Source organism: Micromys minutus (genome assembly GCF_963924665.1).
Source record: "Micromys minutus genome assembly, chromosome: 28".
Taxonomy (NCBI): domain Eukaryota; kingdom Metazoa; phylum Chordata; class Mammalia; order Rodentia; family Muridae; genus Micromys; species Micromys minutus.
The window spans coordinates 36,379,570-36,404,352 of record NC_137963.1 but is presented as its reverse complement, the minus strand read 5'-3'; the positions used below and the strand labels follow the sequence as shown (position 1 = coordinate 36,404,352).

At 49.3% G+C, this 24,783-nt stretch overlaps 1 protein-coding gene across 1 annotated transcript in view; it reads right to left on the bottom strand.

Annotated features, from left to right (window-relative positions):
- The window catches only part of GABBR2 (gamma-aminobutyric acid type B receptor subunit 2), a gene marked incomplete at its 5' end in the record, with an annotated part of 325,701 nt that overhangs the window by 35,477 nt on the left and 265,441 nt on the right, over positions 1-24,783 (bottom strand). The window contains one exon of the mRNA XM_080940105.1: positions 22,086-22,208. Within this exon, the coding sequence (XP_080796231.1) occupies positions 22,086-22,208 (123 nt within the window). The remainder of the gene's footprint in view (positions 1-22,085; positions 22,209-24,783) is intronic.

The window sequence follows — 24,783 nt, the reverse complement described above, 5'->3', positions numbered from 1 at the left end:
GCCATGTTGGGTGGAAGTGGGGATCCCAGGGTGGCCAGAGGCCACAGAGTGTGTTAATTTCTTCCTACTGCACACCGGGTCTCATTGTTCTGAGCCGCCAGGGCTGTTACCTCTGTCACCAGGGATGCCGTGGTGCTTCTGGGTTAGAACATGAAGCTGTCCCATTCCCTGGCTGGCAGAGAGAATACGAAAGTGTTGTAGGGAATGGTCTAAAAGGCAGCTCTGTGCCTCTGGCAAAAATCTCATCAGGGTTCCCCCAACCTTTCTTTGCACACCTCTAGTACTGAGGTACTACCTCCTAAGATGGCCCAGTTCACTGAGGATCAGGCAGGACTTCGGAAGAGTCGCTCTTCACCTGAGCTGAATTCAGATCCAGTGACTTCCCCACTGTCTTCCACTCCGTCCCTGGGGCCCCTTCCTCCAGCTCAGGGCAGCCTCTCTGCGGTCAGGACAGAGAGTTCATCCTCTCTGTTTGCTCTTTTCCGAGTGGATGTCGGCTCCACCTGCGCAGGACCATGTCCAATTCTCTATCTACCAAGCTGCTTTTAGCTATTACGCTACTCACTACATTCATGGGACCTGGGGGTCTAGCCTGATGTCCCCTCTCCTGGGGAAGTCCCCTGAGCTTGACTTAGTTATGTAGTAACAAGCATTGAAGAGCCTCACGGCAATATACATCTGTACATACATGTATGCACACTTATAATCACTTACACATGTATGCCTGTTCACATCCCTCTCCAGTGTGACTCAGCACACCAGGCTTCTTGCTACCAAAAGAAGAGTCCTTGCCACCCTTCCTGACCTTTTCACGTCTCCTTTTTCGGCAGGATGTATCTTTCAGCATGCTGTTTCAAAACCAGGGCAAGAACTACTGATAATGATCTGAGGCCAAAAAGATGAAAGAGGCCCACCCGGAGGGAAGAACAGCAATGCTGGGGAAGATGAAGAGGAATGAGCACTTTGGGAGGTTAGACACACACACACACACACACACACACACACACACACACACACACACACACATATACCTGGAGAATGAGAATGTAACCTGCCTTTGGCCCAGTAAGATGGCAAGCCTATAACTTTAGCTTAATTTTTGCAAATATGATCTTATGGGACTCTGTGGCCCATTGTGGTGGCTGTGCTAATTTACGGACGAGGGAAACTGAGTTTAGAGGGGCAAAGGGGACTGACCAAAGACGCCTGAAGGCCGCACAGACTGGTGCACCCTAATGTTCCAGCTGTGCGCCCACATCTTCACCCCTATTGCCAATGAGAGTCACATCACTAAGTCTGGCCAATGGGCTGTGAAGTGTCAGCTGACCGCCTGGCTGAAGCACAGAGAGAAAGATCCAGGCTGCTTTATTTGTGGTCCAGATGGTGAGTTGCCTCCGGGAAGATACTGTTCAGGACAGCCACCTGCAGCCACAGCTGGACTCGGCCTGTGCAGTGTCAACTGTGGACATGCTGTGACTCTTTGTTATTGTGGCTTGGCAGAGCCTTGCCAACACAGGAGCACAGTGACGTTGGCATGGGCTCAGCACTTTGCATAGCCACCTCAGTCTGTCTTTGAGAGGGTCCCATCAGCATCCTGTGGCATGCATAGAGCACTTATTGAAGACCCCTAGGAATACTCAAATCTACAGATACCCAAGCCCCCATAAAACGATGCCCACGTTACCTTAGTGAGTTCTTTGCATGCACAGGAATGTATCCGTGTGACTGACAGTTTTCCTTCTTGCTATATAGGGGAATAGAGGCACAGAATGGGGAAGCCATTTGCTCAGGATCCAGGCATCACTAAAGTCTGGGATTGGAAATCTTGAGAGGCCAGGAGTTTGGGGATGCTGGCAGAAGCAGGGAGCCATGATGTCCTGAGCCTCTGTCGGGCTAAGTGCTTCCTTCCATGATGGGAAACTGTGCAGATCACATTCAGATTTTACGGCCAGGTAAAACCCGTGTTGTGATTTATTACAGCAATGCTGATTTCCCATTTTAAGCCAATACAGCTTGAAGTGAAACGGAAGGAAAACGGTGGAACATTTGGGACGTTTGGTTTAGCTCATCATGTTTAACTGGAATAGCTCAGCAGACTTCCCATTCCCCCCCCTGCTCCAGTCTCTCCTGCTCTGGCTACTTGTAGCTTTCTGAGGCAGGGGGACTCAGGCATGATGCTCTGAACCTGCAGGATAACTCTGCCCTTCTGGTGTGTGGTGTAAAGAACAGGCCTCGGCATGTGCAAACGAAAACCAACAGCAAGCTGGTCCCAGGGCCAAGACTGACAAATGCTATTTAAGAGTTTTTCCTACCACAGAACATTAAATTAATGGACCAATTCAAAACTTTAAACTGAAGAACTTTTTAGACTCTTCAACACACAAAGAACACACACATACACACACACACACACAAACACACACACACTCACACACACTCACACACACATACACACACACACAAACACACACACTCACACACACACTCACACACACACATTTGCAAAAGGCAGAGATGGTTCCTAGGATTTCTTCAGCTTCAGACCCTGAAAGCCTCCCCCTCCCACTTTATTGGACTTAGGGGCTTGTGATAGGGTCTGTGTCCCATGCCATCCACTATGTCTTTCTCCTCCGTACCATCAGACATGGAAGTCCTGATCCTCCTGCCTCCGCCTGCTGCGTACTGACTGGCATACCATCACCATGCCTGGCATCTATGCTGAACACTTTGGGAGGTGGTTGGCTTTTAGAACGAAGTCTGAATGTCTTTAGGATACACTAGAGGTCTCTTGGGATGTGTTACTGGACCCCCAGCCAGCTCCGTGCTGCCCTCCCTGACAGAGCTCCACACCTCCTCTGCCCTCCTCAGACTTCTTAGTGGTTGTCGCCTTGCTTAGTGCTACACTCTAGGGTTCTCTGAGCTGTGACCCAGCGAGAAAACAAAGCCTAGGGAACAATGTCAGAAGCCCAAAAGCACAGGCCTGGGCTCGGGCCAAGGCAAATCGCTATTCTTGACGTGGAGGAGATGAGCACAGAAAGGCTGAATACCGTGAGACTAATTGAAGAGCACGTGTTTACTGGGGCTCAGAGTAGCCCTTTCAGGAGGGATCGGCCGAATGTGCCGGTGGGCCAAGCAGAATGGGCGCGTGCTGGAGACAAAGAGATCTGCCAGGCAGCACCAAAGATATGAGTGTAATTAATAAAGTAATTAGCATGCACAGGAAGTGAGGAGGCTGCCAGGAGGCTGATAAGAGCAGTTATTGAATAGCATGAGTGTGAGGCACAGCGGCAGGGGGTTGTATTTCCTTTCATCATGGGCTCCCCCAAACACCCCGGGAGTGATAAACAAACCCAACTTACTGCAAGATGCCAATAAGCCTGTGGTCACTAGTCACCCCTCCATGGCCGAATGAGCACATGAGTCAACCAGTTGACAGCAGCAGATGTTAACTCAGGTGACACTGCTGTCCCCTATCAGGTGGTGAGGTAGATGACAAGGTGACCTCAGGGTCAGCTGCCTGGGCTCCTGGACAAATGTGTCCTTATAAAGCATTGTGACTTACTGACAGTCACTTTTCTCTCTTCCTCCATACCTGCTTACTAACCTTCTTTTGACCCCCATGGGTTCCCGTGTTCTAGATGAGTCTTGTCAATGAAATCATGACTTAGTGGCTGTAGTGGCTGTTCCTGGCTGTCAACTTGACAATGAACCACAATCCAGAACTGGAGGGTTCACCTGTGATCTAGATCTTGAGGCCGGAAGACACACATTTCTGACCTGGATCTTGGCATGGAGATCTTGAGGCACAGAGGTCATGAAAGGTTTATGCCCAGGCAAGGTAGTACAATTCTTTATTCCCAGGAGACTGAGGCAAGGAGATCTCTAAGTTCAAGGTCAGCCTGGGACAAAGCAAGTCCCAGATCCAGGTGTGGCGGTCACACCTTTAACCTGGGCCACACCTTCTGCTGGAGACCTACATAAGGACGTTGGAAGAAGGAAGACTCTCTTCACTGTATTCATTTACTTGCCAGCACATCTATTAGAACCTACTGAGCAACTACTTAGATCCTTGGACTTTCCATCCACAGTTGCCCATTGTTGGGGAGTTGGACTACAGACTGTAAGTCATCATAATAAATTCCCTCAATATAGAGACATTCCAGACTTCTGTGACACGAGAGATCCCTGACCAATACAGTGGCTTTTTGTGAATGGCTTCTTTCATTGAACACAGTTTCAAAGGTGCACCCGTGTGTGTCACATGCCATTCCTTCACCCCTTTGCACGGCTGTATGACAGTCCCTCGCATCTACGTTCTGCTTGTCTGTTTATGGCTGATAGACACATGGGTTGGTCTGGCATCTGGACAGCACCACGCACAGGCACACTTTTCTGTGTGGTGTATATTTTCATATCTCTTGTGTTGATGTAAAAAAAAAAAACCAGGGTTTTTAGGGGCTCTGAGACCTTTTCAAAACACCCCATTCTTAGAATGTGAGACCCAAAAGACACAGAAATGGTTAAAGTCAGACTCAGAGACTTTCCAGTCATCCCAAGGCTATGAGATCCCGCCTGTGCCTAACAAATAAAAACAATGGCCTAGAGTAATTCTCAGAAATAACCACAGAATATACTGACTGATAGCCACCTGGCCCTCTAGAAAGACCTAGAAATGGTCCTGATGCATGTCATAGTTAGCTCATGCTCTAATCACCCAATTCTGAGAAACAAAACAAGGACAAAATCCCTCAAAGTTTTGAAATATATAAACAAGGTTCTGAAAACGTAAAGGCAAAGCTTTAGTGGACAGACAGGTCAAGCTATATTGACCAAGCTGAGTTAAGACAAAACAAAAATGACAGCTTTAGGAACAGCTCCCCTACCCCTCCCTGTACTGAATTCCAAGGAGAATGCAAATTGTCAACAACCTTACTGTCAAAGTTTCTCCCCCCCTTTTCTCTCCCCTTCCTCTCCTCTTTCTGAAAATTATACTGCTGACCCCCCTCACAAAAAAGTATAAAAGATGTGTGCTTTTTGAGTTCGGGGTTGACTTTTCCTGCGAGGATGAGCGACCCCATGTACATGGAATGAAAACCTCTTGTTATTACAGCGGTCTATCGCCTAATTGTGTTCTGTGGGTAGTGCTCCTGAGCTAACACTCCTCGGGGTCTTACAACAGTGTTTCTATTGGAACGGGTGTTTCTCAGTCACATGGTGACTCTGATTAATTTTTTGAGGGCGGGCCTTCATGCTTTGCTCCAGTTTTGTTTACCAAGAACCTGCTTGTGTTTTCAGGATTGGGGGTGGATTCTCCCCTCCTTTTTGCAAGCATCCTTTCTCTTGCATGACTGTGAGACAAACCCTCTGGGCCTGTATGGGCTCTGGCCGAGCTATTGCATTTCTTGTCACTCGTGTTAGCATCTCCAATGGCTTTGTCCCCAGCACTGGGAGAGGGATCAGTGCCTCACCCGTCATTGTGGTGTCTGTCACCACGGTTCTGCAGCGGCAGAGTGCTGGTCCATGAAGGGTTGGGAGATGAATGATCTACGCTGTGCCTCAGGTAGTAACTGAGCCGCAAGAGGGCACTTGCAAGGTAGGGGACAGGTGTGACAAGCCCTCCAATGTGGCCGGCAGAGGGTGTGGATGCTCTAGGAGTCATGGATGGTGGTGGGGTGTGTTACTGCCACTTGAGCTCGGGTTCACAGACCACCTAGGGCTGAGGCAGGAAGCTGATCCGAGTGCGTCATACCTGCGGAAAAGGCAGGATGGAAACCAGTTCGGTGGCCCGAGCCTGACAGGTGTGGGAGGGATAGAGGGGGCCTTTGCCATGTCCAGAAGCCCTCTGCCACCCTTCGTCCTTCTTGTCAGGCAGCTTGGAGTGCCAGCAAGCCTGGCTTCTTCAGGGAGCGCGGACTGCAAGCTCAGTGTGCATGGCTGAGCTGCCGGGTGCATCGGCCGTCCAGTGGGACTGGAAGATTCATCTGCAGGATGGGACGAGAGGACGCCCATGGAAGGCGCTGGAAGGCAATCATCTACTCCCATACTCAGCATCACTGTGCCTCAGGATGCCAGGGTGGCCAGCTTCCTTGTGTACTCAGGACACTCTGAGTGGGGGCCTGGAAACTGAAGTTACACGTGACAGGCTCAGGGCTAGGAGCCTTTCTTATGTAACCTCAGTCCATGTCCACAGCAAGTCTAGGAGGGCATGGGAGCTCAGAGAGGGCAAGTCTTTACCCCAGGTCACACAGCTGGGAGGTGGTAGACCATGACATCAACCTGTCAAGGAGCTCTCAGTGACGCCATCACTGTGCAGAAGCCCATTGTGTTGGAGCCCAGGCTGGGGACATGTTCCATTTCCTTGGCATGTGGCTGTGTCTTCAGAACCCTGCCACATATTTTTAATAGTTGGTATGAAGAAGCAATCCGTTGTCAGCTGGCCTGCTGTCTGCTGTTGGAGGTAGATAAGAAAGAACCAGGCAAAGGGACGCAGGAAAATCCTTTTTTCCCCAGTGGCTGAGATCGCTCTAGCTCCAAAACATTGCTGGCTTTAATTCCCCAAGCCTCCAGCATCTGACTCAGGTAAGTCGAGTTCCTGTGAGACACTCACTTTCAGAGGGTAAGCGCGCTCAGAGGGCCTGTTTCTCACTGCTGAGTCATTTTGAGTCTTTGGAGGTTCCTGAATCAGGGGCATGGCCGGCTGGGTTCAGGGTGATGTGGCATCAGGAAGGACTGCTATGGTGGACTTAGAGAAGACAGAGGAACCACTGATTTGCAGCCCAAGCTATCTTTGAACTCATGACTCTCCTGTCTCAGCTACTCAGCTGCTGGGATCTCAGATGAGAGTTACTGTGCTCAGGTGAGTTTATTCATAGCTGGATCCATTCTAAAGATGGAGAAACTGTGCCTTTTAGGACAGGAGCCACTGTCTCATTCCCCAGAGCTGCTGGGGTAAATGACCAGCCTCACTCTGAGAAAGGTGCTCATTTCGAACCATAGGGGGATTTGGGGCAGGAGGGTCATCTTCTGTCTCTGCACTGGTAGCTCCAACTCCCACCTCCAGCCGCACATGCCTTCACCTCTTTCCCACCTTTGCTTTGTGAAGAACCCTTGTTGTTGGGTTAGAGTCTATCCTCTTGCTCAGAATGTCTTCCTTTCCCGTTTTCCTTTATATCTATAAAGAGCCTTTCCCCAGTTGAGGCCATAACAGCTGGTTTTAAGCATCAAGATGCTCAAGTGATTTTGGGGCCCATAATTCACTCAGGAAGAGGCTGAGGTGACGGTTCAAAGTCCACCTCAGATCTAGAATGTTCTTGCTTAGCTTTGTCTACCCGCTGTGGGTTGATGGGCGTGTTACCGAACCCCTTTGTGCCTTGGGTCCCTTGACTGTAGACTGAAGGTGACGTTGGTCATGGGGATGGTGCCCGGCACACAGCATACACACCACGAAAGTCACTGCTCTTCTTGACAAGGTGATGTGACACTGCTGGGGCCACACAATGAGCAGACCTGTCACCCAGGACAAGCCTGGCTGGGAGGAGGGTTTGAATATCTACACATGGAATCCTGGAACGTGTGGAGGTCAGAGGACAACTTTTGGGAGTCAGCTCTCTCCCACCATATGGGATCTGGGGACCCAAACTCAGGTAGCCAGGCTTGTTGGCAGTTACCTTTACCTACTGAGGATCTCACAGACCACTGAGCCACACAGCCAGCCACATCCAGATCATTCCAGAGATGAGAGAAACATCAATATTCATAGAAGGCGGTTGGGCACAACTGGACGCCCGTGATGAATCTGAAGCTTCAGTGAAGAATGTGAAGAGAGTCCAGGTTCCATACAGAAGCAGTGTGTTTGGACCAAATCTGCCGAAAAGAGGCTGAGCCATCAAAGCCACGGGGCAAGGCTGGGGTCCAGTGGCAGAGCAGAGCAGGTAAACCTCTCCCTGGCCAGCCAGGCCATGTGACCTTGCTTTCCTCGTCTCTTAACAAGGGGCATGGGGTGTGGTGTGGACCATGCTAGGCCATTGTCATGGTTGTAGGTGTGGTGGGGTGGCACCGGGCTGTGTGTGGGAGCCCTGGGCAGGGACAGAGGCCAAGTTGTTTCTCTGCCTGCTGTTTCCTCTGCGTTCACCTGAACTGGGCACCTCTGGGCATTTAAAATATCCTGTGCTGTGTCAAGGCCAAGCGTCTGAAGAACTTCACAGCGCACAAGCTAAAAACTCCAGTACTAACAGAAAGCTTTCTTCCACAAACGTGACAGTTCTGTGGCAGAGTGTGGCCACGTGGTCTGCTTTGAATCCTAGTGTTTGCTGTGCTCGTGCTGTCTCCTGTCTAAATGGGCTCCATGATTGGTGGTGCCCTCTTTTATTTCTTTGTTTATTATTATTATTATTATTATTATTATTATTATTATTATTATTATTATTATTATTATTAAATGAGGCAAGGTTTTTTACATAACCCAGTTCCACTCTAGATTCATCATGTAGCCTAGGCTACCCTCCAAAATCCTCTTTTTTAGTTTCCCAAAATCTGGTCGCCACAGTACTCGGCTGGCAAGTTTAGGTAACTATCTAAAGTTCTGGTGTGGAAGTCACACCCCCCCAAACTGTCCTCTATGGCAAATGACGCTGCAGGAACTGGCACCTTTGGTGTTTCTTCCTTTAGTCTCCCCTGTGGAGTTTGGAAATACACAGATGGTGACCCTTTCAAAGCTCCCTTTCAGAAATGGTGAATGTAATTCTCACCAATGCCTTAAATAGATTCGGTGCACCAACGAAAGGAGAGCAATCAGCACACTGGGCGAGAAATAAAAGCTCCAACTGTATTTGTTGGATAGGAGAGATTAGTGTAGACTCAAAGGTACAAATAGGTTGAAAATCTATTAAAATTATTCAAGAAATGGAAATAAAATGTGCCAATGTGCAAAGGAAGAAGTAAAACTACTCACAAGTAGTATGACTGTGTGGGGAGGAAACCCACCCCGAATGCACGAGAGCTTATTAGCGAAGTTAGCGCGGCTGTCGGACGGCAGTGACGAACAGACACATGCAGCATATCTACCTCCCTCGTTACGAATGGCAGAGGCGAAGACGGCCACCAACCAATCACGACACCGGAAAGAACGAACACTTAGAAATAAATTCATCCAGTGGTGTGTAGGACTTACACACAGGAAATCATAATATACTGAAGAAAGAAAAGCTGACTGAATAAAATCGAAGGAAGCCCAACTAAAGCCTGACTCAGTGGGGAGGAAGATCGCACGCAGCCCTGGGCTGGACTGACCCTGGGACAGTCCCAACAACCCTTCCTGTGGACACAGGGAAAGGATTTCACCCCAGTAGTCAAAGACTCCGGAGAGAGGATGAACCCCAGAGGCCTCACACTTTTCAACTTTGGGTTATCACGAGGTTCCAGTAGTTATGGCCGAATGGGAGCTGACGTGAGGACAGACACACAGACAAAGAAAAGTGATGAGCTCAGAACTGCAGCCGTTCACCGTGGCCACTGCTTCCAACAGGGCTATGGGGCTTTTCCACGGAGAAAGAATATTATTTTCAACCAAGTGTTTAAAAAACTAGCTATCCACGAGTAAAGCAACCAATTTGGGTCCCACATTCAAAATTAACTCAGCAAATGGTCCCAGCACCTAAATGTAAGACCTAATGGGACCACACTCTCAGGAGAAAACATTCGAGTAAATCTTCACGATCTTAGATCAGACAGTGGTTTCGTCAAAGGGGGAAAATAGATAAATTAGATTTCATTAAGATTAAAGATTGTCATGTGTCCCAAGACACCTAGGAGAAAGTAAAAAGATAACTCAAATATCAGGGGAAGATATTTGCATGTCTTTTATCTGATAAGGGTCTGGCTTCAGAGTATATAAAGAGCTCTTACAAATTAACAATAAAAGGGAAGTTCAATTCAATTAAAAATATGCCAAGGCTCTGAGGAGCCATTACTCTAAGGAAGACACACAGTGGCCACTAAACACGTGTGGGCTCACTCCCCACCGTTCCCACCACCATCTGCTAGTCCTTTTCATATAAGTCATGGAATAACACTTTATGCCCACCAGATGGCTACCATCAAAGAGGCAGATAAATGGCAGACACAGGCAACAAAATGGAGAAGTGAGAGCCCCATCCAGGGCCAGTAGACATATAAAACACTGTGGAAACTGGCCAGTTCTTAAGTACAAACTTAAAGTTACAGAAGTATCCGGAAACTCCATCCCAAGGTACTCATGAAAGAGAACTGAAGACACAGGTTCACCAGAAAAACCCACCAGTGCAGACAGTGACAATGCTCACACCAGTCACGAGTCTATCAACTGAAGATGGAGCCAGCGCAGAGCAGAAAGGGCCACAGTTACATGGTTTCATCTGTACCAGTTGTGCCCAGTAGGCAACTCCATAGAGCGGAAAGCAGACAAGAGCTTGTCTGGGCTGAGGAGAATGGAAAGAGACAGGAGCTGGGACAAGGGGCAGGGCTTCTCCTTGGGTGATGAGGGTTTCTAGAGCCAGTGGTGATGTCTACCTCCAGAAAGTACCAGAACCCCCAAAGCATGCTTTTAAGGCCGTGAATTTTGACATATCAACTGTATTTCAAGAGCTCCAAATCAAAGCACTAACCTGTGTCTGTCAGGTTGAATGCGGCCTAGAAGGAGCGGCGGTGGAGCTGGAACCTGGGAAACCGTGGCTACCGCTCCTTCTAGGCCATCCATCACTGTGGATGGATCCGTAGCATCCTCAAGGCCAGTGTAGGAGCGCCCACTCCTCACCTGTGGTGCTACTGAGAGCTGGTGTGGCCCAATCTTCAGGAGGCGTGGCCCAATCTTCAGGAGGTGTGGCCCAATCTTCAGGAGGTGTGGCCCAATCTTCAGGAGGTGTGGCCCAATCTTCAGGAGGTGTGGGTAAATCTTCAGGAAATGTGGCCCAATCTTCAGGAGGCGTGGCCCAACCTTCAGAAGGCGTGGCCCAATCTTCAGGAGGCGTGGCCCAATCTTCAGGAGGCGTGGCCCAACCTTCAGGAGGTGTGGTCCAGTGAGAGGGAATTAGGGCTCTGAAGGGCGTGAAGGTTCAAGCCCCTGCTTCCCACACTCTCCAATTCCTGGCTGCCAAGAGGTAAGCAGCTGTCCTCCATATGCTTCTGTGATGCACTGGCTTTCATGAGCTCCAAACAAGGCCAAGTGAGCGGACACAGACTCTACAAGTATAGGCCCCATTCTTCCTTGATTTTAAGCTGATTATCTTAGGTAGTGTGTGTGTGTGTGTGTGTGTGTCATGTATATGCAGGTACAAAGGCATGTGTACACATGTGCTCATGAAGCATGGAAGCTAAGCTCAGCTGTCATTATTTTCTCTCACTGGCCTGGGGCTCATCAATTATCCTTACTGTCTGTCAGGGAGCCATAGGGCTCTCTGCTTGGCTCAGCCTTTCTAGCGTGGGGTTATGGTGAGCATCTCACACAGTTTGCCCTTGGGCTCAGGGCATTTACCTCCGGTCTTTATTTATGCTCAGCAAGCACTTTACTGCCTGAGCTCTCTCTGAGGCCCAGGTCAGGTGTCCTTCAAGGTGATGTGCCTGACACAATCATCTTCTAGCCAGTGAGTCGCAGAGTCTCTGCTTGAACCCATCATGTGCTACGGCTCTGTCCTGCGATGCCCCCACTCCAGGCAATGAGTGTCCGTGGTGATCTGGACAGCAGCGGAGGCAGACCTGACCGGATGGAAGGGGTTTGACAAGCCTAGAACAGACTGCCCCAGAGGCTGTCCTGTGGAGCTTCTGATAAGACTGCCCGAGGCTGGGCTCACTCCGGTCCTTAACTTGATGTTTATTCAATGTGCATCAGGTGGCAGGTACTTCCTCAGACACCGAAGACATGACGGAGGATGCCAACCAGTCCTTCTTCCTGCTCTGCTCCTGTGGGCTTACATCTTAGTGGCAGGGCCATTATTTGTGACAGCCACACAAAGCTGGATGGTGGTACTGTCACAGTCGCTATGGCTGACCAGCATTGCCTGTTGCATTCTAATCTTCGGGATATCGTAGGATCGCTCTTCCCTGCCACACCGAGTTCAGGCGTGCACACAAGGCACATTATGGAGAATGAAGGAATGACTGAGAATAACAGGAGACATATGGACAGGAGATTTAAAATCCCAGTGCACGTACCTGCTTGAGACTCTTTCCCTTTGCTGCAACCAAAAGTCGCAGAGGTGTATTGCCAGCTGTGTCCCAGAGAGAAGACATCATGGGAGAAAGCCACACTTGATTGTCAGTGGGCAAGGGCTGAGCTCAGTAGCCAGTTTTTGTTTGTTTTAATTTACTGTTAATGGCTTTTTGTTATGCAGCAAAACCTTGTGTGGTGGTTTGAATATGCTTGGCCCAAGGAGTGGCACTATTAGGAGGTGTGTCACTGTGAGGGTGGGCAATGAGACCCTTCTCCTAACCATGTGGGGGCGAGTCTTCTCCTAGAGGCCTTCAGATGAAGATGTAGAACTCTCAGCTTCTGCACCATGTACGTCTGGATGCTGTCATGCTCCTGCTTTAATGACAATGGACTGAACCTCTGACCCTGTAAGCCAGCCCCAATTAAGTGTTGTCCTTTATAGGACTTGCCTTGGTCATGGTGTCTGCTCACAGCAGTAAAAGTCTAACTAAGACACCTAGTGTGCCATGACTAATATCTGTTATCACTCTTCTTATGTGCCTGGAAAGGGATATTGACCCACACCCATTTCTGGGTAGTACGTTGGATTATTAAACCTAAGGTTTAGTACAGTAACACAAATACAAAGCCAAGATTCTGCAGGCTCGTGCTGTCAAGAGGGAGCTGTCGTTCTACGATGACCCTGTATGTGTTCTCTTATGAATGCCAGCGCATCCTGGAACTCTGGTGAAGCATGGGGTCCTAGGTTTTGTGACTTAAACTGGAATTTACACCATGCTTCTTCTTTCAAAGGCTGGAAGCAATACACAATAACCTTCCAAATACAACAGAATATTTAAAAATAAAGATCCGACATAAGAGGGCAAGATAATCCTTCAGGAACCCCAGGTAAGATGGTGACTGCCCTTAAACATTGCATTTGGCTCCGACTTAATGGCACCCAAGGCTAAAAATGTGCGCACACAAACACACACATCCATACGAACACAAATGAAGATAATGATGATGATGATGATGATTTATAAACTAAAATGACTCTTCCGCTAAAACTTCCTTATCTCAGGAAGGAAGCAGAGAGTTGAAGCTCATGTGTGAGCACACCCCATTCCTGGCCCTGCCCCCCTTTGCTCTCCTGTGGAACCCAATCTCAGGGGTTCAGCAGCAGAACTAGCATCCGTTCTAGAGATTTGCCCTTCTATGGGCAATGTTGGCCCCAGACGTGGGCTCTTGACAAAAGGTGAGGGTGACATTAAGTTAAATTGCAACTCAGCAGAGAGGTTTCTTTGAGACGCTGGCTTAACGGGTCTAGACAGATGCTTTGAATCTGGGCATATGGGGCATGTGGAGAAGGTTCCAGGCGGAGAGAGTGATTTATTCCATAAATATTTACCAAAAGCCTGCTTTGAGCCAGGCCCTGGTGGTGGTGCTGAGGACATGGCCTTGGAGGTCACAGACAAGGGGACAGGTGCACAGACAATTACCCGTGCTGTGACCAGGATGCGGGAGGGCACGGGATGAGGTGACCGGGGTGAACCTCGGCATTCAGTGTTTCATATGTGCTCTGTGGCTCCTGGGAAAATCCCGCTGACTTTTACAGGGTCCAGGCTGGACTTTTACATGGGACAATGGCACTGTGGGACAGGACGGAGGGTGTGTGGTGTGGAGCAGACAGAGGCGCATGGGGGAGAAGCAGCTGGAGGTTGGAGTAGCTGATCCAGCTTGAGGCGGGGACAAATGAGACTCTGAGACCGAAGGCCAGCCTCCAGATTGCTGGAGACCTCTGGCCTAGTTGAGGAATACAGACTTCCGTCTCTGACAGAGTTGGCACCCTTAGAGCTTCCCAAGGGGCAGCCTGCCCTGAGGTGACTCAGCTGGGCAACCTGAGCCCCACGGATTGCCTAAACCATGCACAGTCTCTTGGGATCCAGGCCTGGCTATTTAGGATAACTCTGCAACAGAGACCAGCCCTGCTTTCCAGGGCTAGTGGCTTCGGCAGTGACTCCCTGCCTTAGCTTCGAAAGCCTTGAACCACTAGGCCAACGGTGGGCAGCCTAAGGAGCTGCTGGTCAGAACTGTCCCTCCTTTGCCATGGTGCTGTCTGCTGAAGGTGAGCACTCGGAGGCTGGTCAGCTTTGTGAAGATTCCAGCCGTTCCCAGGAAGCTCCTGGCAGACTTTTCCTCCCCTATCCCCTGCCCTCACCCAGACAGCTGTAGAGGGAGGTAGAAGATAAGAGTTAAAATTCTTTAACATTCCGAGTGTTTGCCTCTTCCAATACCTGTTTCCATAGAAACATTACTGGTATAAGCCAACTGCTGTTCCCTCAGTCCATCCAAATCCCCGTTTGCGTCTGTGAATACAGAATGGCAAGGCCACAGAACGAGGAGGAAACTTTGAAGCGTCCCTGTGTGCCAAGCTGCCTGTTACCTGATTATGCCAGAAGGGCCAGAAAGCCACAGAAACACGGGAGCTCCTGAGATAGCCAGGGGCTGGGCGGCCTGTGGAGACAGCCTACCTGAGGGCACGGCCTACCACTTTAGCTAATGTGTGCTTCCCTCCTCATCCATAGGTGGCAGCACCATGTGAGATATTCTCTCATTGCCACCTGCCTGGGAAGCAAATGGGGGAACATGGGGTATAACCTCTGGGTGCTGTGACGGTGGCCACCAGGTGCTGTGACAGCGGCCCCCTGTGGCTTGTTTGACCATTTACACTTAGCAACTCTGAGTACTTGCCCTGTATCTCTCTATATTAAGACTACTTTGGAATGGTCAGATGGATGCCCAGCACAGAGGGAAGGGAAAAGAACCTTTCGCCAGGGCTGTGGCCACTTCCACATTGTCAGTACAGGCTGAGCCGAGCTTCATGGTGAACTCAGGACAGACTATTTTTCTCAAATGAAAAATTAAACTCTCTCTTTCTCTCGCTGTCTGTGCGGGAGTGCGTGTGCGCACGCATGTGCGTGACACACTGTCACTTCTTGGTTCTCACTTGTTCTAAAAGCAGCACTTGGCATGGCTTAGCAAAACATCCTTCTTGAAGCATTTTCTCCCCCTGGCTTCTAAGAACTTGTGTGGTTTTCCCAAAGGGACAGCCTTCCCTGTACCTGAATCCACTGAACTCTCTTTCTCCCCGTCTACCTCAGGCGTCTCCAGCCAGGCGTGCTTTGCTGCCCCGAGCCTGCATCCCTGAATCCTGAGCATCCCCGTGTTCCCGGATTCTCCCTCCGTCCCACCGCTATTCCGTCCCCGTGCCTGAGAGCCTTTCATGTCATCAGCTTGTCAACCTCTCTCGGGTCCCTCCTGTACCCCACCTCCGTGAAACCCAGAGCTGCGTAGCCAACAGCACTCACTGTCATTACTAAAAGTGGCACTTAAAAAAAAAAAAGTTATTTTTCTCTCTGCCAAGAACCCAAGTCATATTTTACAAGCGCTCTAAACATCCTTGGCAGGTTTATCAACACCTCCTGTGTATGAGCTGCAGAAACAAGCAATTTTCCTATCCGTTTACAGGCGGAGGGAGAAGCAGCTGAGACGTCACATCTTTGTACCCGTGTACAGGCGGAGGCGTGGCTTAGACGTCACAAGGAGCCCAGAGCATGTGCCTGGAACATCTGCCGGCCTGTGCCTCACCCTGAAGATACCTTCCTTCCTCAGGCTCTCTCTGGGTGGCACATTTTGACTGTGGACAGCTGTCCCTACCCACCCCCCCTGCGCCCACATGCAGACCCTTCTCTCCCAGCAGCCTCCTGCCTCTCTGACCACCACTCCCAGCTTTCTTTCCAGCACTCCAGGTAGAGCTTTCCTCCCTGTGTTCCCTCTCTCTCTGGGGCTCCAGGCTTGTCCTCACGACTCCCAGATTCAGTGTGCCGACCTTCCACCTGTCCCCTCACTGGAGAAATGACCGTCATGTGTGTCTGGTACGTCGAATCACACCTTCTGTGTTCCTTTGCCCAGGAGGTTGTCCGGCACTCGGGCATTTGACCGGATATGAGACCTTTAGTTCTTTTTCAAGCCTTCTTCTCATTCTGCATCCTGACTCAGAGGCGTGGCTGCCACCGAGCACCCAATCAGAAACCTGGATGTGGCCTTGTTGCTGTCCTGTCCCCAAGCCGTTGGACTCAATCAACCATCATGCCTGGTTTCACACGCTCCCTAAGACTACACACACATTCCGTGTCCCTGTTTGCACCAGTCTGGTTTAGGTCGCCCCCAACTCCCACCTGAATTACCATCATTTTGAGCTTTCTGATCTCCACCTGTTCCCACCCTGCAGCTGTGGAAAATGTAACCCTTCACTCCTAAGATAAAATCGCCTTGATTTTGAATGTTAAACTCATCTGCTTAGCTCTGGGGTCCCTTGGGGTCCCTCGCAGCCTGAGCTCCGTGTCATTGCTTGCCGTCCCCTCATTTCCTCAGCGGCAGATTCAATTGCAACCAGTGAATTCAGTTCATAATTTTTCTTTTGAAGGTAGGAAGAAAAAAATACCTCTATTTAATATATTGCAATAGGAATCCTGGCCAATGAAATAAGTCAAGAAGAGGAAGTAATAGAACGCAGACCTGAAGGGGGAAAACGTGAACCACCGACAGCATTGTTTTCAAGGTTGAGTATCCTGGAGACTCGGCACAAAACTGTGCTAGTGAGCAGCTCGAGTGCTGTGGACGCTTTCATATATATGTGTGTGTGTAAGTATACACATATATGTGTACTTATTCCTTATACACTATATATGAGCACACCAGAATAAAATTAGCAACTAGCACAATGCAGTTGTTAAAAATGCATTGATTCATTCAGAACATCTTATGAAGAACTCTAGAAAAACCATGGGGGAAAATAAAGACATTCTAAAAACATGGAAAGGCCATATTTCATGTTCATGGACAGGAAGACAGAACATCAGTTTATGTCAGTGCCTCCTAACGTCATTTATGGATTTAGTGCCCTGTTCAACAAATACAAACGCAGAGACCTACTTTGCAGATATCAATAAACTGGCTTTAGATTTTATATGTCGAGGCACAGGAACCAGATGCTGTAACGCAGCACTGTGTGAGCTTAGGCCTGCACGGAAACCTGCCCACCAATGCTCAGAGCAGCTTTAGCTATCATTGCCCAAGTCTAGAGGTGACTAAGATGGCTGTCAGAGGTGGGGAGGATGCAGGATCTGAGGCCCAGCTCACAGCAGAGAGCTCATCACCCACAAATAGAAACTGAGCTGTGAACAGACATGGAGGGACTGCAAATACACTTTACTGTATAAAAAGCTGGGGTGGGAAAGTTGCTGACTGGCTGGTTCCAGCATTGTGGCATCGTGGAGAGGGAATTGGATGGTGGTCCTACGTGAGACTGTGCGGTGTGATCTGGTGACTGAGCATGGGTATCCTGTACGTGGCAGAACTCACAGTGGCATAATCACCGGATTATACACCAGGCCTTCGGTGAGGAAGAGTCTTTCTCACACAAGCACAAAGACCAGAATGTCAGCCAGAGGACCACGTGTGGGGCTGGGAGGGTACAGGAAACATGGTACACTTGTGGAAGTTTTCTGCAAACCTAAAACTGACCTTAGCTACTGATGACGTGCTGAGGATTCTAAAACCATGCACATAAACTTCCAAAAGGCACATGTCTGAAGAAGATAAGGTGTGACCTTGCTGGAACCTTCCATGCATGTGCCTTTCCCAGTGACATCCTTTTACCTCTACCCAGAGGTAACCACGATCTTGGATTTCAGATAAACAGCCTTCCCTTTCTTTATTTTAAAATGGTATCACCGCTACTATAGATCCTTAAAGTGTATTGCATAACTTTCATCTTTGAACTTGAAGTATGTGAAAAAATGACTTGAGTTTCATCTATTCCTAGCTGCTGTTGTGTACACGGGTGTGTGTGTGTGCGTGTGTGTGTGTGTGTATGTGGTGTATGTGTATGGTGAGTGTGTGTATGAATGTGTATGTGTGATTGTGTATGTGTGTGTGTGTGTGTATGAGCACATATGTGTGTTCATGAAGTTACTCTCCATCTTATTTTGTGAAACAGAGTTTCTCACTGAACCTGCAGGAAACCAATTCAACTAGGCAGCTTGGTCAGCAAGCTCCACGTCTCTATCCTACCAGGACTGGGTCTCGGATGTACACTACTACACTTGGCTTTTATGTGGGTACTAGGGATTCGAGTTCAAATCCTCATGCTTGTAAGGCAGTTTTCCCCTAAGCCGTTTCCCTAACCCTGCTCTGCCTTTGCTCACCTGCATGTGTCTAGCTACGGTGTGACTGTTCAGTGTGTCGCTGAGGTATGTGGGTGCTCTCAGCTCTGGACGCTCTTAAACATCCCTGTGTGAGTCTGCCCCCACCTCAAGGCACAATGGGTTTTCTCTATGAAATGGTATCTTCACTGGGCTGTGGACCATGTCAAACTGTTTCCCGAGGCTGGACCAATGTGTCCAGCAACCTACTGTATACAGCTTCCCGATGCTCTGCTCTGTGCGCTCCCATTGGGCTTCCCCAGTGCACCTGTCCGGCCTTCTCACCTCCTTTATTGTCACATCTCCCCAGCTTTCATCTAAGAAAGCCCTAGGAGGCCAGCTCTGTCCCCACTCAGTGCTACTTAGAACCTTGAGCTCCCTAGCATACTGTTCAAGGGGGAGCTGCTACAAAGTTGTCTGTCTGTCTCCCTACTGCTCTGATGGTCTCTGAAGGCAGGGCCACACCCCAGTTACCAGGCCTTTCTCGAACTAACAGATAGATGCCATAGATAATGTTTTGTGTCAGTTTGGGGCACACAGGGAGGTCAGGGGCAGGTTGATGGGCATGGAGGCCAAATGCTCAGCCTTCTCTGAGGGGTGCTGTGTGCTGTCCTGAAAGAGAGATGACAAAGAATTCAGACCCTCTTCCCTGTGGCAGCCTTTCCATTTGTGAGCAGTGACAGCTGGGCTGAAAGTAGACGACCCTGCTTGGAAAACAATCTGTATCCATCCCTGGCTGTGTGACTTTGGGCAAGTCACTGAACCTTTCTGTGCATATTATAGTTTTCTCATCTGCCAAGTAGGGAAAATATAAGTTCACCTCTCAGAGTGCTGTTACAGGCTTTAAACTAAGTGGACTTCATCTTTATAACACACTCAGAATGGTTCCTGGCATGTGACAGGAGTGACATCAATATTCATTACATAAAAATGAAGGCGGACGGTAATCGGGCCACTTTTCTATAGGACCGAGGGGTGTTTTATTTCCTCGGGTTCTACATGCAGTCTCTGGAGAAACCATCCATGTTACTCCCCAGCCTTTGTCTTTCCTCTTACCAACCTGAAGGGCAACGCAGTCTGGCTTGTGAGTTTAACCCACTCCCCGATAGCCTGTGTGTGCTGTGGCGTCAAGGCTGGTAGTTTTGAATTCTGTGTCCCCATGGAGGATGTCCTTGGGTGCTCAGTTGGGCAGTGTGGTACTAGCTCGTCCTAAGAGGCTAGAGAAGGCAGAGTTCTGAATGAGGAAGGTTCTGGAAGGACTGGGAGGGAAGGCAGTTCAGGTCTGATAGGGCCAGGCACTTGGAGACACAGCTCTGTGATAAATAAACTCGACGTTGAGGCTCAAGGCATTTATCTGACAGAGTCCAGAAGATTCCAGAAGCAGGCAGGTAGCAACAGAAAGAGGCTTCCTGTATCTTGGTGGGTTTTATAGAGCCCAGAGCAAGCTGGGGTGTTGTAGCTGCAGTGGAGGGGAAAGGGACAGGCTACAAAGACCTTCGGCCAACTTCCTTCAGAGTTCACTCCTGGCTGACCTGAAAAATTTGTCCCTTCAGTGAGATTTTAGTCACCCGGTAGCCTGGATACATTTTATTACCACAGAGCACTGTACCTGGCAGGGAGTCCTGGAGAAATGTCTGGACAGCTTAGTATCTTTCAGTGGGAAACTACAGGAACCCTGCTGTGGGTTGACAAATCAAAGGGCTCTGCTACCATGGCAACAGACAACACAGGGCAAGCACCCCTCCTCTTCAAAAAAAGCAGAAAAAGAGGAATGTCCCAGAAAGAGGTGTGAGAGAAATCTCAGCAGGTACTGGGAGTAGGGGCAGGGATGAGGTGTTCTGGGGAGCAGAGTCAGCCTGGATGGTCCTTAGTTTTCCTCTTCTGTGCTGGTGGCGTTGGAGCATTAACCTGATGCAATGGAGCCGTGGACAGCAACCGTGCTCAGGACAGGCGGGAGGGCAGAAAGACCCTCATAGGCAAACCGTCAGCCAGCAGGGCAGGCAGTGTGAGAAAGATTTTATTTGGATACTCCTGGGGACACACTTCCTATGTTCAGAGTCTGAAGCCATCAGGTCTCTGGGACACCCTGGCTCTGGTCTTCAGTGGCCTTCCCTGGGCTGCTCCATCTTACTTTCTTTGCTCTCTTGCCCTGCTTTCCTGGACCTGCTGCCTTCCCTGGCCTATCACCTGAGTGTGTGGCATGAGGTAGGCATGTTCTGGCCCCTCTCACTTTCACAGACTTGTGGCCACTGCAAAGAACTGTCCCGGTGTTCCAAGGTTGGTGGTAAGGCCACTCACCTGCTAGCCTACAGACTGCTGGGTTTTTGCTTCCTTACCAGGAGAATGAAGTCAGGCACAGCCCATAGAATCATAGTGAAGATTACTTAACCCAGCACCAGCTGCGTGCACAATCACCACAGCTCAGGGACAACTCTTTCTGATCTCTCGGTCTTGAGGGGTGGGTGGGTGAGAAACTCCTAGGATACTGACCACGACGCTTTTTTTTTTTTTTTTTTTTTTTTTTTTGCCAACCGTGCCTGTTGAGCAGCAACCAGATGTGCCTTGGTACGTGACTGGAAGAGCCCATCTGACTGTGTGACTCAGTGGCTGTCCCTTTGACCCATGAGCACAACTGCTATTGCCCTACTGGCGCCATTTCTGTCGCTCCTGCGTCTTCCCAGGGTACATGTAGAATAATGACCTCTCCGGTCTCTGGACTAAACGATGTTCTAATTGCACAGTTCCTCACTGGGCTGAATAACGCCCCACGCTGTCTCCACCTAAGCGTGGCTGGGCATCTTATTTGCTTGAATGACATAAATCTCTGTCCCGAGCTCATAGAACCCCCACTTCTGCTTCAGTTTAAGAATACACATGACATACTGTGAACAAAGATTCCCCTGACAATGGAGCAAGAGGAGTGGCAGCTCTCTGGAATTTGCTACACCAACATGACACTAAATGCCACCTGCCAGCCAGCACCCCACAAAGCCAAGCTTACTTGTATGAGGAGAGAGAGACAGAGAGCAGACACCAGGGGTTCAGTACCCCACAAAGGCCAGTGCAAAGATTTGTACAGACAGTTAAAACCTACATGCCCACAGAATGATACAGGATCTCCACATATAACCCAAGTTGGTCTTGACCTTGGATGCCCCTGCCTTCACCTCTGTTGTGTTGAGATTACAAACTTGGACTGCCACACCTGGTTCACGATGTATATGTCTCGGGACTTTTCTGTAAGGTTCTTTATCTTAACAACAAATGCCCGGTATGGCATGTGTGGAAAGACATCCATTGCTCGTTGACTTGAATATCACATGGTAAGCGTGCCCTCTTAGTGCATGTTTCTTGCTTCAGAGGTGGGACACAGGCAGTGTAATTTCTCACTTGGATGAGCAGGTATATTGGCGCTTCCCTGGTCATGACAATATACTCCTTCAAGGAGTCCGACCGTCTCCCTTAACCTGGCATTTATTAATATGATATTACGTTGTTACATGGTACCTTTTATTTACCCCTCCTGAAATAACCTATGTCTCCAATAGAAGGAGGTGGAGTTAAGGAGGAAACCGTGTGATGCAGAGCCTGCCACCACCATGATGTCTGGATGTCCCTGTGGCGCCGCCTGCCTCCCCCCTGCCTCAGCCTCTCACCTCCATGCTGTACCTCTCCACTGTCCTCCGCAGGGGGTCCACAGCCTGCCAACAGATCAGGATGCACAGGTCGATCAGCAGCATGCCCCCCACAATCACAAGCAGCTTCTGGTCTTTGATGATCTGCAGAGGGAAAGAGCAAGTGGGGAGGCGGACATGAGAGATGCTCAGACAGGGTGAACCTTGCTCATTCTCTGCTTGGCTTCCCCGAGCATGGTCCAATCAGCACGGAAACACTCTTGCACTTGTTGAAACCTGGCCACGTTTAGTCTCTGCTCAATGGTGGTTTTCACCTTCCAGAAGACCCCTCCCCTTTCCCCCTTCCTCTTTCTCCTCCAGGCATGCTCTCCTGCATCCTTAAGCTGGCTTCCACCTCCCTATATTGCCAGGAGATTGAACTTCTAATCTTCCTGCCTCCACATTACATCTGCTAACAGGGAGGGGCCTGGGGACAAACCTTGGCAGTGACAACCCTCACCTGTATTTTACTGACTGTAGTTGATTCCCCCCCCCCCCCAGCCATCCCATGAACAAAAGCTAACATGATGAAGTCCACCTGGAAAAGACTGATGGGAAAATAAACAAAGCTGAGACAGAGGTTCAAGAAACATCACCTCCCCTGACTTCTAAAGAAGAAGGCCATTTTGAAAGGTGAAAGTAGTAACTCAGCGGCTTCCCTGTAGCTCACTACAAACAAACAAACAACACAAGTTGCTGATCAAATCCATAAGAATAGGTTCTGCTGGGGGTGGGAAACTAGGCCCCACCTCCTGCTTCCAGCATGGGAGCAAAGGCCCCTTCTTACCTGTCCTGAACACCAGGCTCAGGCTGGGAGGGAGTTGCCTGGCTCCCCAAGGGACAAGGTTAATGTTCCCAAAAAGCCTGTTGTCACCTGTTGCTTCTCAAAAGCTCTCCCTACCGGAAGCTTTCCCAGGATTCCATGTTTGTGTGAGCTCAGCTGACCGTAGAAGACCAAAGACCCCTCAGATTTGTACAGTGGGGTAAACCCTTTCCTCAAAAGACTCAAGAAAGAAGTTGGGGATGGCACTGGACAGTGGGTCCTGTATGGATTCTGGCCCCCCTTTATTTTCTGCTTGTGTAGTGACAGCCAGAGGGACAGAGCGGGGGGGGGAGGGGGGTGTAAGGAGGCTTATATTTCGTTCTCTGAGGAAGGCATAACAGAATGAACAAAGATCTTCTAACCTGAGGTGTTGCCAAATGCTTAACTTAGCTTCAGTTTTCTGCTTGATAAAGGTGGGGTTCATGGATCCCCAAGCGACACAGCTGGTATTCGAATGAAATGAGATAAAGTTTGGAAAGCACCCAGTGTGGGGTCAAGGAATAGAACCTAGGGACTTTACTCAGGGTTTGAGCTTGTAAGTGATGGTGTTTGTGTTTAGGACAGTGACACCTAGAGACAAAGTATGATATTACAGCTAGTTCTATTAGCTCTTCCAAGTCATGGTGGGAAGGCCTGAGAAACACAAGAGAACATTTATAATTTCATTTTGGAAACATGTATTGAGAGATAGCATGTAGTCAGTCTCTGTCTTAGGCACAGAGAATGCAGCAGCGAACATAGAATTCCACCCTGGGAGAGCACTCATTAGAGCGGGGAGGACTAATAGTGAGAGATTGAGCAGACATCACAAAATGTCAGAGAAAAAGTGACTTAAAATGACCCAGAGGGGCTGGAGAGATGGCTCAGTGGTGAAGGGCACTGACTGTTCTTCCAGAGGTCCTGAGTTCAATTCCCAGCAACCACATGGTGGCTCACAACCATCTGTAAGGGGATCCGATGCCCTCTTCTGGTGTCTCTGAAGACAGCTGCAGTGTACTCAAATACAATCAATCAATCAATCAATCAATCAATCAATCAATCTTTAAACAAATCAGGAAAGGAAATGGGGCTGGAGGTGAGAATATTATGCCACCCTAGCTACATGTCGAGCCCCCAGAACACCTCTCAGTGCCCACCCACCTGGCTTCTCTCTTTTAGATTTCTCTAGGAAGCTGCCCCACCTCCCTGGCTTCTGCTAACACTCATGACATCAACACCTGCTGCCTTGTCTGATCTAGTGGCTCACAGTGCCACATTTTTTCCTGAATGGCATCAGGGCACCAGGCATGACCAAGTATTTGGTTCTAGAATCATGTCTAAGTCTGGCATGGACTAACTGTTCGTGATCTTGGATATGTGCCCTGTCCCTCTGAACTGCTTTTCTCACCTATGACACAGGGCAATACACATACAATTCACGACAGATGTGTAAAGTCTGGCTCACAGTAACCGCTGCCCGGTAGAGGCAGAAGCCGGCTCTCTTTAGAAATGTCACTCCTCACTGCTGTCCTGCGCAGGAGCCAGAAAGCCCTGAGGTTCCCTGCTACTTGTTTCTGTAGGTAACTCTTTTAGGGAATTTGGTCACACCTATCCATCTGTTTCAGGCTGAAATCATTTATCGAGCGGAGAGTCCCCACAAAAGAGACAGCAGGGCCCAGAACACAAGCATTTACTACCTGGCTCTTCACAAAAGAAACTGATCACTGGTTTAACAAAACAAAACCCTTTACATTTAAATTTAAGTCCGGCTCTGTAGCTCAGAATGGTCTTGAACTTGAGATTCTACAAACTCAGCCACTAGGAAGCGGACACAGATGTACCACCCCAGTCTTGAGTTCTGAGTGGTCCTGACTAATC